The sequence below is a fragment of the Coregonus clupeaformis genome, chromosome 23 (genome assembly GCF_020615455.1).
Source record: "Coregonus clupeaformis isolate EN_2021a chromosome 23, ASM2061545v1, whole genome shotgun sequence".
Classification (NCBI taxonomy): domain Eukaryota; kingdom Metazoa; phylum Chordata; class Actinopteri; order Salmoniformes; family Salmonidae; genus Coregonus; species Coregonus clupeaformis.
This window is the reverse complement of record NC_059214.1, coordinates 9,844,175-9,857,258: the sequence shown is the minus strand read 5'-3', so window position 1 is coordinate 9,857,258 and position 13,084 is coordinate 9,844,175. Positions and strand designations below refer to the sequence as shown.

At 43.0% G+C, this 13,084-nt stretch overlaps 1 protein-coding gene across 1 annotated transcript; it reads right to left on the bottom strand.

Annotated features, from left to right (window-relative positions):
• Window positions 1–446: 446 nt before the first annotated feature.
• asmtl (acetylserotonin O-methyltransferase-like) lies at window positions 447–10,919 on the bottom strand. The gene is made up of 15 exons (XM_041844028.2): window positions 10,824–10,919; window positions 9,401–9,509; window positions 9,015–9,146; window positions 8,799–8,846; window positions 8,642–8,706; window positions 8,459–8,523; window positions 8,150–8,258; window positions 7,267–7,579; window positions 6,681–6,905; window positions 6,225–6,393; window positions 4,014–4,198; window positions 2,895–3,027; window positions 2,528–2,668; window positions 2,203–2,325; window positions 447–1,364 (listed from the first exon to the last, which is right to left on the bottom strand). The coding sequence occupies exons 2-15, from the start codon at window positions 9,494–9,496 to the stop codon at window positions 1,159–1,161; spliced, it is 2,010 nt and encodes a 669-aa protein (XP_041699962.2). The 5' UTR covers window positions 9,497–9,509; window positions 10,824–10,919; the 3' UTR covers window positions 447–1,158.
• Between the last annotated feature and the right edge of the window lie 2,165 nt (window positions 10,920–13,084).

Sequence of the window (13,084 nt, the reverse complement as noted above, 5' to 3'; positions counted from 1 at the left end):
TGCTGTCATGACAGTTTAAGACCGTTTTATGCTACCAGTTCTCACAGTCTCATGTCAGAATTAGAAGTTCATCCATGTTCCTCAAAACGTCAAATTTCGACGTTGTTCCAAACATCAAATTTCAAAATGTTTAAGGTTAAGTTTAGGCATTAACGCCACATTTTTATGGTTAGGGTTAAGGATTACGCCCATCCATCATCCCCCTCCACAACACCCCTAGCCCAGCGTTTCCCAAACTTGGTCCTCGGGACCCAAAGGGGTGCACGTTTTGGTTTTTGGCGTAACACTGCACAGCAGATTAAAATTATCAAAGCTTGATGTTAGTTTATTATTTAAATCAGCTGTGTAGTGCTAGGGAAAACAACAAAATGTGCACCCCTTGGGGTTGAGAGGACTGAGTTTGGGGAAACCCTGCTCTAGCAAAACCAAAACCTACTTGAAGGTAACAGCGCTCACTATTGTGGCCGGTTTCCACGGCATCTCCCGACGTCCTCAGACATGGATAGATGTCGAATACTGACTTATATCACGGGTGATCTGGCTGGCTTTATGACAGAGATTGCAAGGATTACTGTGAGATGAAAGTCAGCTGCATAGACATACCTCTGATAGTGTCTATATTGCAGTGTTTGAAAGAAATGCCTTCACTGTGGTCCATTGAAATTCACAACATTGTGGTACATTTTTATCATAAATTAAAAGTCGAATTAAACTGGCGTGGTCATTGTGGGGAACGGTAACATGTCTCACAGCCAAGGGAGGTGGCGGCTTCGTAGTCACAGAATCTATCATCCGAAATAAACCCCTAGCCCAATTTCCCCAACACTTCCTGACCCATTTGAAGATCAATGAGAAATTGATGGGTAAAAGTAATATGGTGGACACACCACCTAGCCCAATGGAGTGAGGCCGTTTGAATACTTCTAAAAAGCGTCCTTCCTTCCTCCCTTTCTTGAAGTAATCGTTGATCTGACATGACAGGATGGATGTTAGCACAGTTTGCAATCACCCATCCCCGCGTCACGTCAGATCAGTGAACCTTTAGTATTTAAACAGGGCCTCAGTGTCTAGTGGTTGGGGCAAGAGTTTGATTTTGGACTGGGGATGTATTTCATTGATTTATTTTCTTTATTGGTTTCAAGGTTGTTTGACTCCAAGTCACTCATTGACACACAGGATGGCATCCAGGAGGTTGTGTGTGTGCTTGACGTGCGCTGCGGTGAAGCCGTGGCTCCTCAGTAGGAGGCTGTATTCGGAGGCGCTCCTTTGTCTCCCCTCGGTCATACTGAGGGCCTGAAGTAGGCCCCTGCTCGGCCCCTTCCTGTCTTCATCCAAAAAGATCTCACTCACCAGCACGCAGCAGCCTGGGACAGGTGTGGCGTACACAGGATGTATGCATACATATTTAACGTTGTGCATACAATCAGTATTTACATTAGCATGTGAAAGTCACATTCATAATATGCAATAAAGGCATTTTGAACTCTGATACACAAATTGGACCGGCCGTCAGTCAGTTTGTATAGTTAATTTGTCGTTTTTTTTAATAAGGCAATAATGTAGTATTGTTAAAAGCAAAAACAGTCAGGTACCTAGGCTAGTCAATGAGGTGTGCCCTCTACTTTTCACTTTTGATTTGCAGAGTTTAACTTGCACTGTTAAAACACTACGCTGTTATAGTCTTGTGGCTCATTCCGTTTAGGCTTGAGCCAACTCCTGTGTTCATTCAAGTTCATAAGAACTTATTTCATCTGCCTAATAAACTTATGCTTTTTCCACACTGTGATGGGTGGGCAACAGAACAGAACATCGCGTGACTCAAAGTTTACTTCGACATGATGGTTGTTATTATCAATATTTGCATATTAAAGCGTTTCCATCGCAATTGTCACTATCCATTTCACCGTCACTTTCTGACATTTTTTTTTTTTTACCGAAAGATTTGCTGTTTTTATCAGGCCTGTTGTGAGTATTTTTAGGAGTCAGGTAATTCATCCACATAAAATTGTTGGATGGAAATGTTATTCTGTTGCTAAATGTATGGCATGACAACAACAGACGAGTTGTCTTTGGCACATGAAGCATGGGACCAGGCTAACTCCGTTATACACAAGCACAAGTGATAAACCAAAAAAACTCTAGCCAATGTGTGAATCATTATCCTTATCAGAATCCAAAAATAGTATTGTTTTTCACTCTTACCAGGATTGCATGCTTTCGCAATTTTACTCAGCAAAAAGTGCACTTTCTCATCAGACCAGTCGTGGAGAATTCTTGCCAAGATGTATACGTCTGCCTTGGGAAGCTCATCTTTAAAGAAATCTCCTGTTCAGACATTAAAAATAAAAAACATTCATTACCAAAGCATTCATTACATTTTACATGTACCCTGCCAGAAAACATATTCATGATCAAAATGATACTTATTGCTAAATGTAAATGTTTTTGTGCATCTACAGAACACATTACCCATGACGAGAACAGCATTGTAAAATCCATTCCACCCTCTGGAAGTCATTAAACAAACCTGCTACAAAAGATACTCTGTCGTCTGCGTCATGTGGCCGGAAGTGACCGCTCATCTCGATGACTTCGGGTAAGTCGAACATGGTCACAGACAACCCCGGGTGTGCTTTGGCAAACTCATATGCCATGGCCCCAGTGCATCCTGGGTGAAGGAAAAAACACTGATTGGTAGATGGTTGGAATTGATCGATTCTGAACGGCTACACCCGATTCCCTATTAAGGGCATACTTCTGGCCAGAGGCTTTCTAATGTAAAGCACAAAGAGAATAACGGAAGAGCCATTTGAGATTTTACTACAGTATTGTAGCATTATAATGCGATGGCCATTTTAAATGTTGAGTTGAGGTTTAGGTTACTATGACCTCACCTCCCAGGTCGCAGGCCGTCTTATATTTGGAGAGGTCAAAGGCCGTCGCCACGTCTCTACCAGAAACCTTTGCGATGCTGTGCATGGCCCTCATGAATCGTAGCTTCACTTCATGTCTGCTGTAGTAGGCGTCCTATAACAATGAACAACATGGACGAAACAAAAACAGAGTTACCACTCCAATACTCTATTCTACAGTGAGAAAACAAAACATTAGGAACACCTTCCTAATATTGAGTTGCACCCCCTTTTGCCCTCAGAACAGCCACAATTCGTCAGGGCATGGACTCTACAAGGTGTTGAAAGCGTTCCACAGGGATGCTGGCCCATGTTGACTCCAATGCTTCCCACAGTTGTGTCAAGTTGGCTGGTGGACCTTTCTTGATACAAACAGGAAACTGTTGAGCGTGAAATATTGCAGTTCTTGACACAAACGGTGCACCTGGCACCTACTAACATACCCAATTCAAAGGCACTTACATATTTTGTCTTGCCCATTCACCCCCTGTTGGCACACATACACAATCCATGTCTCAATTCTCTCAAGGCTTAAAAATCCTTCTTTAACCTTTCTCCTCCCCTTCATCTACACTGATTGAAGTGTTTTTTTGTCATTTAGCAGACGCTCTTATCCAGAGAGACTTACAGTTAGTGAGTGCATACATTTTTCACACTGCTCCCCCGTGGGAAACGAACCCACAACCCTGGCGTTGCAAGCGCCATGCTCTACCAACTGAGCTACAGGGGACTAGTGACAACAAGTGACATCAATAAGGGGTCATAGCTTTCACCTGGATTCACTGGTCAGTCTATGTCATAGAAAGAGTGTTCTTTAATGTTTTGTACACTCAGTGTATATTCAATTGTTTACTTATAAACAATAATACAAAACCATTCTAGCTGGCGTTAACTGGAGAGCTGCATGGGCTGTACGTTTTAATCCCATTTTAGTGCTTTCACACCTGATACAACTAATCAACGCGTCTCCCACACCTTGACTAGCTGATTCTGTTAAGCTTGGACAAAAAGCCCTACTGTGGCTCTCCAGGAACAAGATTGATCTGTTGAATAACTACCAAGGTAACTGGAATGTGACATGAAACTTGAGATTGTTATTACCTGGAAAATGTTATCGGAGGACTTTCCAAAGGCCTTCTCGTGCTGATTGGTCCCCTCCCTCACGGCGCTCTCCAGATGGGTGAAGAGAGGCCACACCAGTTCGTTACAGTGCTGGATGTACCCCTGCAGAGAGAGGGGGGCATCCGACAGCAGGAAATGCCTGGACATCGCTGTGTTTGCGTACTCTAGGGAGAAATTGGCATGTCAGAATGCATGTCATAAATCGCTCCTTGACACACGCAGCTTAGACGCCATGGACAATGTCAAAATCAAATGAAATTGTATTTGTCACATACACGTGTTTAGCAGATGTTATTTCGGGTGTAGCGAAATGCTTGTGCTTCTAGCTCCGACAGTGCAGTAATAACTAACAGTTTCACAACGTATACCCAATACACACAAAACTAGTAAGGAATGGGATTTAAGAATATATACATATATGGACAAGCAATGACAGAGCGGCATGGACTAAGATACAGTAGAATATTATAGAATATAATACAGTATATACAGTGGGGAAAAAAAGTATTTAGTCAGCCACCAATTGTGCAAGTTCTCCCACTTAAAAAGATGAGAGAGGCCTGTAATTTTCATCATAGGTACACGTCAACTATGACAGACAAATTGAGAAGAAAAAAAATTCTGAAAATCACATTGTAGGATTTTTTATGAATTTTTTATTTGCAAATTATGGTGGCAAATAAGTATTTGGTCACCTACAAACAAGCAAGATTTCTGTCTCTCACAGACCTGTAACTTCTTCTTTAAGAGGCTCCTCTGTCCTCCACTCGTTACCTGTATTAATGGCACCTGTTTGAACTTGTTATCAGTATAAAAGACACCTGTCCACAACCTCAAACAGTCACACTCCAAACTCCACTATGGCCAAGACCAAAGAGCTGTCAAAGGACACCAGAAACAAAATTGTAGACCTGCACCAGGCTGGGAAGACTGAATCTGCAATAGGTAAGAAGCTTGGTTTGAAGAAAGCAACTGTGGGAGCAATTATTAGGAAATGGAAGACATACAAGACCACTGATAATCTCCCTCGATCTGGGGCTGCACGCAAGATCTCACCCCGTGGGGTCAAAATGATCACAAGAACGGTGAGCAAAAATCCCAGAACCACACGGGGGGACCTAGTGAATGACCTGCAGAGAGCTGGGACCAAAGTAACAAAGCCTACCATCAGTAATACACTACGCCGCCAGGGACTCAAATCCTGCAGTGCCAGACGTGTCCCCCTGCTTAAGCCAGTACATGTCCAGGCCCGTCTGAAGTTTGCTAGAGTGCATTTGGATGATCCAGAAGAGGATTGGGAGAATGTCATATGGTCAGATGAAACCAAAATAGAACTTTTTGGTAAAAACTCAACTCGTCGTGTTTGGAGGACAAAGAATGCTGAGTTGCATCCAAAGAACACCATACCTACTGTGAAGCATGGGGGTGGAAACATCATGCTTTGGGGCTGTTTTTCCTCCTGGAGTGGCCTAGCCAGTCTCCAAATCTCAACCCCATAGAAAATATTTGGAGGGAGTTGAAAGTCTGTGTTTCCCAGCGACAGCCCCAAAACGTCACTACTCTAGAGGAGATCTGCATGGAGGAATGGGCCAAAATACCAGCAACAGTGTGTGAAAACCTTGTGAAGACTTACAGAAAACGTTTGACCTGTGTCATTGCCAACAAAGGGTATATAACAAAGTATTGAGAAACTTTTGTTATTGACCAAATACTTATTTTCCACCATAATTTGCAAATAAATTCATTAAAAATCCTACAATGTGATTTTCTGGATTGTTTTTCCTCATTTTGTCTGTCATAGTTGACGTGTACCTATGATGAAAATTACAGGCCTCTCTCATCTTTTTAAGTGGGAGAACTTGCACAATTGGTGGCTGGCTAAATACTTTTTTCCCCACTGTAGGTATTCCTCTTGTCCAGATGGGATAGGGCAGTGTGCAGTGTGATGGCGATTGCATCGTCTGTGAATCTATTGGGGCGGTAAGCAAATTGAAGTGGGTCTAGGGTGACAGGTAACGTAGAGGTGATATGATCCTTGACTAGTCTCTCAAAGCACTTCATGATGACAGAGGTGAGTGCTACTGGGCGATAGTCATTTAGTTCAGTTACCTTTACTTTCTTGGGTACATTTCTAGGAAAGAATATGTCTAATTATAGAGGGAGACAATGTGAGAAATTGAAACAGTATACCTTTTCCCGTTCTTTGCAGGAGTCCCAGAGAGACGCAGGCCTCCAGCAGGCGTTCAGTCCCCTTCACAGAGGCTTTGATCTCCTGGGCCACATCCTCAGCCCGCAGCTCCCCTGTCTTACTGCTCCTTAACACGTCAAACACACGTAGCTTGGATGCTGTGAACAACACCTAGGAGACAAAAGAGGGCAAACGCTCATTGAGAGATTAGAGAAGGAAGAGGGGTAATAGAACAATTCAAAATGTTTAAAAGTGGGTATTAACGGAATTACAATGTTTTAACCTACCTCAAGTACAAGTAGTTTGATTAATAAGCCTAAAATTAAAAAACTTCATGCAACCTGAGCATGAATACATGAACAACATAACACCTAGCAGTATGGGGAACCAAAACACAATAGAAAGTGGAACCCAATGTTTTATTATAGCATATAAATACATATCCATCCACAGGATACCTTTGAGGCTTTGAATCCATCCATGAGCTCGATCATCTTGCTCAACTTTTCTTTCGTCTCGTGCTCCCTCACATTCTGCATGGTACCCCTGCTGGTCAAGTCTGGTGCTGCAGGGTCGCTGATGTCCTGGGGCTCAGCCTCCCTGTTCTCAGAACACTTAGACAGGCTGTTGACCAACGTCCATGGCATCTCGCCCTCTCCACACCCACTCTCCTCCTGCTTTACCTTGATGGATGGATGGATACATTATAAATGGTCCTCTGTAGCTCAGCTGGTAGAGCACGGCGCTTGTAACGCCAAGGTAGTGGGTTCGATCCCCGGGACCACCCATACACAAAAATGTATGCACGCATGACTGTAAGTCGCTTTGGATAAAAGCGTCTGCTAAATGGCATATTATTATTATTATTATTGATTCAATTCAATAAACTTTATTGTCCATCAAAGACGCAGGGTCACATGCAACACATTAAAAATTCATTGAAAACACCAACACTGACATACAACAAAAAGTGAAAAGTTAAGTGTTGTGCAATAATTGCTAAGGGCAAGAGACGTATTTCAATGCATTGACATGTGTACTGACATTGTGGGCTGGGCTGGCTGAAGGGATGTTTTGTCCTTGGCTGTCCGGGGGGCCGTTATGGGTTGGGCTGCTGGAGGCTGGCTCGGCTGGAGGGTCCGTGTCGACAGGGCTGCCTTGGGGGCTGGTCTGGGTGCTGTTGTGTGTCAGGCTGCCTGGGGGGCTTAGACCCAGGCTGTTTGGGGGGCTGAAGATGAGACCCAGCTTCTTGCAGAAATGGTTGAGCGGGAAGCCCACCACATTCAGGAAGTCTCCGTGTACGTACTCCACCAGCATACCACCCAGAGCCTGGATACCATAGCCACCAGCCTTGTCCCTGTCACACACATAGACATACAGAGAGACACAGACGCATGCACACACACACACGCACGCACAGAGAAACATACAGGAAGACACACAGACAGAGACACAACACACACACACACACACACACACACAGGTCTCACACAAAGTGAGAGACAGAGAGGCCACATAGAAAGACACAGGACACAAAGACACAGGGAACACACACACAAACACACACACACACACACACAGAGGGGGGAAATCATGTGTCAGGCCATATGGTGTCAGAACTGTCCACGGTATACGAGACCACACAGCAGAACATGCTTCTATGATTGAACTAAGGCTCATTGACCCTCACTCATTTGTTTCAGGCTGAAATTATATGAAAAATCCATACCTTATCTCAATAAAGCTATGCAAACATGGACTTGTTGGCTGTATGAAAGTCCACAAAACCATGGGTTCACAAGGTTTGAATTCAGTGAAGTGACCCCAATTGCCTCTGCGAGAGGTGAGGTTGGGTTCTAAACAAAGAAAAATCTATTGGCATTACACCATAGCCAGTAATGCAAACAGAAGGAGAGGTGAAACTCACATGGGTTCTCCGCTATTGATGTACTCCCAGAGCAAATCATCAGACAGATCTGCAAACTTCACCTTGGTCTCCTCATAGAAGTCAATTACTTGGTAATCAATCTCTTCATCTGGAATAAAGGGAAAGGGGGATACCTAGTCAGTTGAACAACTGAATGCATTCAACTGAAATGTGTCTTCCGCATTTAACCCAACCCCTCTGAATCAGAGGGGGAACACTTGAATATTCCATGACATAAATAAACGTGTACAACTTTAAAGCAGACAACTTCCCAACCTACCCTTTATCTATTTCTTTTTTAAGGCTTACCTTCTTTCTCATGGCAGAGAATGATCGCCACTCCGGTAAAAACACTGTGTTCTTTACCACTCAACCTGTTCAGAAACACAAAAACAAAGAAAAAAAAGGGTTAACCACGTTTTCCTATTATGATGATTATTATTATTTTTTAAATGTACACAGAATTAGCCAGAGGCAAAAGTATCTCAAAACCTAGAAAGCATTCGGTAGGCATCTTGCTTGTCCACTGGCTTCTCAAGAATCAGTCCATCCACTGTCTGAGGAAAGAAGACAACCACACAGTGTAAAGGAGATAATAACCACTATGATATGAAGGATAGAAGACATTGATATAGCTGACTTTGCTTACCACAACAGTGTCTGCTCCGATCACAATGTCTGGAGTTTTCAGGTGTTTCTAGAACAAATTAAGAAACAGCAACCATTCATATGAGGTTTATAGAAGAGGCAAAATTATGTATATATTTGTTTCTTCAGTGAGGTAAGAATATTAACAGACAAGTATGGTAATGATATCGTAATAATAATAATAATAATAATAACAGTAAGCAAAGGCTTCACTGACAAATGGCATCCTCTTGGCCACCTCCAGGGCTTTCTGCTTGGCAGTCTCCACAGCATACTCATGGGGCGTTTTGAACAGACTCTTGTCTAACGTTTCCTTGAACCAGGATGGGACAACCTCAAATCGTAAACCCTGTGACATAAATGGAATAACAAGGCATCATCGTCATCATCACCATCAGATACTACATGTCATTACTGTAACTTTGAGGCTCAGTTAGAATCGGCTTTCAAAAAGTTTGCTTTCTTACTCCCTTAACGGAAGTAATCATTGATCTTTCATGACATGGATAGGTGATTGCAAATGTCCAATATTGTAGAAACCTTGCTTTCACCTATTTATCCTAGCAAAGAGGAAGAGGGTAAGGAAGGAGGCCTCGGTCTTACCACATTGGTGAGTATCTCCAGCCTCCTTGGAGACGCACTAGCCAGGACCACCAGTTTACCGGTCAGCTTGGAAATGACAGGATTCATCAACACCATGGTGACCTCCTCACTGCGCATACACAAGTTAAACATTAGGCTACTAGTTTGTCTCTGTCAGCTGTTTGGTGTCAGACGCCTGTGACTTTTCCTTGACATAGCCTACATACCATTTGCGGTCAGACGTCACACTTTACAGCCTACATACAATGCATGTGTTCCATGTTAATGTAATGTATGCAGAGAAAGACAACGAACTAGTGTGTACTGTGGCAGGCTCTGTAGCCCACTCACTGTAATGACATGTGGTAACTGGTGCCCCAAGGCACACATGTAGCCTCTGTCCATGCATTTAATCTACTGAATATGCTTTTGTAGGCTACACATTGTTCTCTTGTATCAATAATACACTGACGTGGAATTTGTGACAATGGGTCAAAGGGCTATCCAAGAATAAACCTATTCATTGACGCTAAATACCTTAGCACCTATTGACAATATTATCTTCTGGCTGATGGAATTTTGTTGAGAACCCCTACGATCGTTCTGAACGTTAAAAAAAACATCGCATGCGGTACGGTTTTGGAAACACAACTTTCATATCAGCTATAAATATTTTTCAAAAAACGAATGGTTAAATTACTTCACACCTTTATAGGGTTATGGTTAGGGTTCCCACGCGACCATTCTTCCATGTTACTGTACTTGTTTACGGAAAACAGATGGAAGACAGAGGCATACCTGTGCTAATTAACTAGCTGCATCTCTGAACACGTGTGTAAACAGAAGACATACACCACAAATGTGTTGCCACAGAAAAATGCTGTCTGCTACAACTTTAAAACAGTGTACAGTAACTGTATATTATTTTATTGCGTTTGTGAAATTAAGTAGAGCGCTTTATGTTTATAGAACCATACCGCAATTAAGAATCGATTCAAGTTTAGATGGAGTATTTGGGTGTTTTGGCTGCCAGAGCCAATTCGCCTTTAAACAGAACATGTGAGTTCATTGGACAACCAGGAGTAACGTTAGGCTCCATTTAGTCCATTATTGGGCTATCCTAGAATATGCCATGAATAGACCGAATTATTATGAAAGTTGACTTAGAAGTGAGTTGACAACTTAAAAGGGAACAGGCTGGTTAGTGTTGGTATTGATCATTGCTATTATTGACATGGAAACAAGTAACGTTACCATGTTGCACATTTCACTGATCAATACGCTTGAGAAACTCTTCCGCAGATCATGCAAGTTCAGTTACAACATCTCAATCCTCAAGAAAGGTTTACAACATGCGGCATACAACCTTGGGCAAAGCTGCATTTAAGTGTAATTCAACAAATTACACTTTGTAATCTACGGTAGCTAAATGAAAAAACATTACCTGCAGGTCTTCCATACGAATCAATTCCTTGTTGCGCTACAAGAAACAACGCATGCGCAAGCATAGCGGAAGAAGAATCGAGAAAATCAGCCTTCTTCTTCGTCTTCTTCTTCTGCTTCTTCTTCTTCTTCCGTGGATTTTATATGGCGGATGGTAACCAACTTTAAGGTGCATTACCGCCACCAACTGGACTGGAGTGTGGACCAGAGACAATTAATGTCCAGATCCTACCCAATAATCTCGTCTCCCCAAGGAAACAAAATACATAATTAAATATTACATCCCCTGAAGATTACCCCAGCAGTTCACTTAATCCTGGCTCTTCAACCCCATTACTCCTCAAATCTAATAACAATAGCTGCCTTTCTCTCACATATTTCTGGCACTGAAATAGAACATGTTCCACTGTCTCCATCTCCTCCTGACAATGATCACACCTCCCAGTCGGATGTTTCCCCACCACTTTCAATGTACTATTGAGCCTTGTGTGTCCCAGTCTCAGCTTTGTGACTACACTTTCCTCCCTTCTCTCTCGGCCTGAGGACCTCCCTGCCCCCACCTTTTCCTGGATCTTATACAGGTGTCTTCCCTTTCTCTCCCTGTTCCACAACTCTTCCCACTTATTTTTAACCACTGTTCTTATTAATCCCTTGGCTTCTGCTTCACTGATTGACAATTCCATCTCAACATTAGGATGTTTAAGAGCCTGCTTGGCAATAATATCCACTTCCTCATTCCCCTCTACTCCCACATGAGCTGGTACCCAGAGGAACATCGCAAATACCCCCATCTGTTTCACCCTATACAAACACTGCAAAACCTCATACAATACATCCTGTCTGCTCTGAGACACACACGAATTGAAGCTCATCAGTGCTGCACAGGAGTCAGAGCAGATGACTACCCTGTCTGGCCACACCTCCTCCACCCACTCTGCAACCAATAGTATGGCCAACAACTCCATTGTGTAAACAGATAAATTATATGATGCTCTTTTCGTCACTGCCACCTTAAACTCAGGAACACTAAAAGCTGCCCCTGTCCTCCCTGTTTTAGGGTCCTTAGATCCATCTGTGAATATATTCAAGAAAGCATAGTATTGTGTTGTTAAATGTTCACTTACAACTGAATCTACTCCTTCCTCAACATCTCTTACCCTCTCAAGCAACCCTAGATCTATCACTGGTTGAGGGAGAAACCAAGGTGGGATAGCAGGAAGAACCACAGAGGGGCTAAAGTCCCTCCCAAACAACGCCATCTCTCTCGCCATGCAATTGCCTATCCACCCAAAGCTTGTATTCAGATTGTGTTCATGTTCCCAGCACTCTAGGAGCACCTTTTTTGTAGGATGTGTAGCCATATGTCTTTGTAGATTTACCCAAAATATAATGGCTAGCTGTTGTCTTCTTAAGGTCCTGAGTGCTCCACAACATATTCTTAGGGCTTGGGCCTGGATAACATCTAGCTTTTTTAAAGATGTCTGAGCTGCTGATCCATATGCTATACTTCCATAATGCATTGATGACCTTAACAGCGCTATATATATATCATGTTCAACGCCATTCTATCTGCCCCCCACTCCATTCCTGACAAGCAACGCATCACATTCAATATTTTCTTTCTTTTGACAACTACTCTGTTAATATGCTCCACCCATGGCATTTGAGTGTCAAACCAGACCCCCAGAAACCTAAACCCTCCCACCCTCTCCAGATTCCTTCCATACAACTTCCAGCATATTTCCTCCCCAACCTTCCTTCTAGAAAACACACAGTCTGTGTTTTCTCAACTGAAAACTTGAAGTCCCCACCTGAGGGACCACTGCTCTACTTCACTAATCGCTTCTTGAACTCTTCTGGCTGTATGGGTAATATTTCTCCCTCTCTTCCACAGCGCTCCATCATCCGCAAACAATGACCTCCCAATATCAGGTCTCACCTGAGAGAATACATCGTCAATCATAATGGAGAACAACCAAGGACTAATGACACTTCCCTGGGGGGTACCATTATCCACCTCATAGCTTTCTGACATAGAGCTCACTTGTATTGATCGCCCAAAAAGACAATTCTTTATCCAGTTAAAAACCCTTCCTCCAACCCCATGTTATCCAGCTTGATAAGTAGGCTTTCCTTCCACATCATATCATAAGCCTTCTCTACGTCAAAGAAAACAGCTACCACCACCTCCTTATTTGCCTGTGCCTTCTGTATGACTGACTCAAGGCACAGTACAGGATCCATCGTTCCCCTGCCTTTCCT

Bases quoted from the DNA above. Each gene is read 5' to 3' on its own strand.
- asmtl (XM_041844028.2), bottom strand. From the start codon at position 9,496: ATGGTGTTGATGAATCCTGTCATTTCCAAGCTGACCGGTAAACTGGTG. The intron at 8,259-8,458 runs GTAAGCCTTAAA...CCTTTATTCCAG, and splicing joins TCTCTGCCATGAGAAAGAAG to ATGAAGAGATTGATTACCAA. The intron at 7,580-8,149 runs GTGAGTTTCACC...TGTGTGTGACAG, and splicing joins ATCAATAGCGGAGAACCCAT to GGACAAGGCTGGTGGCTATG.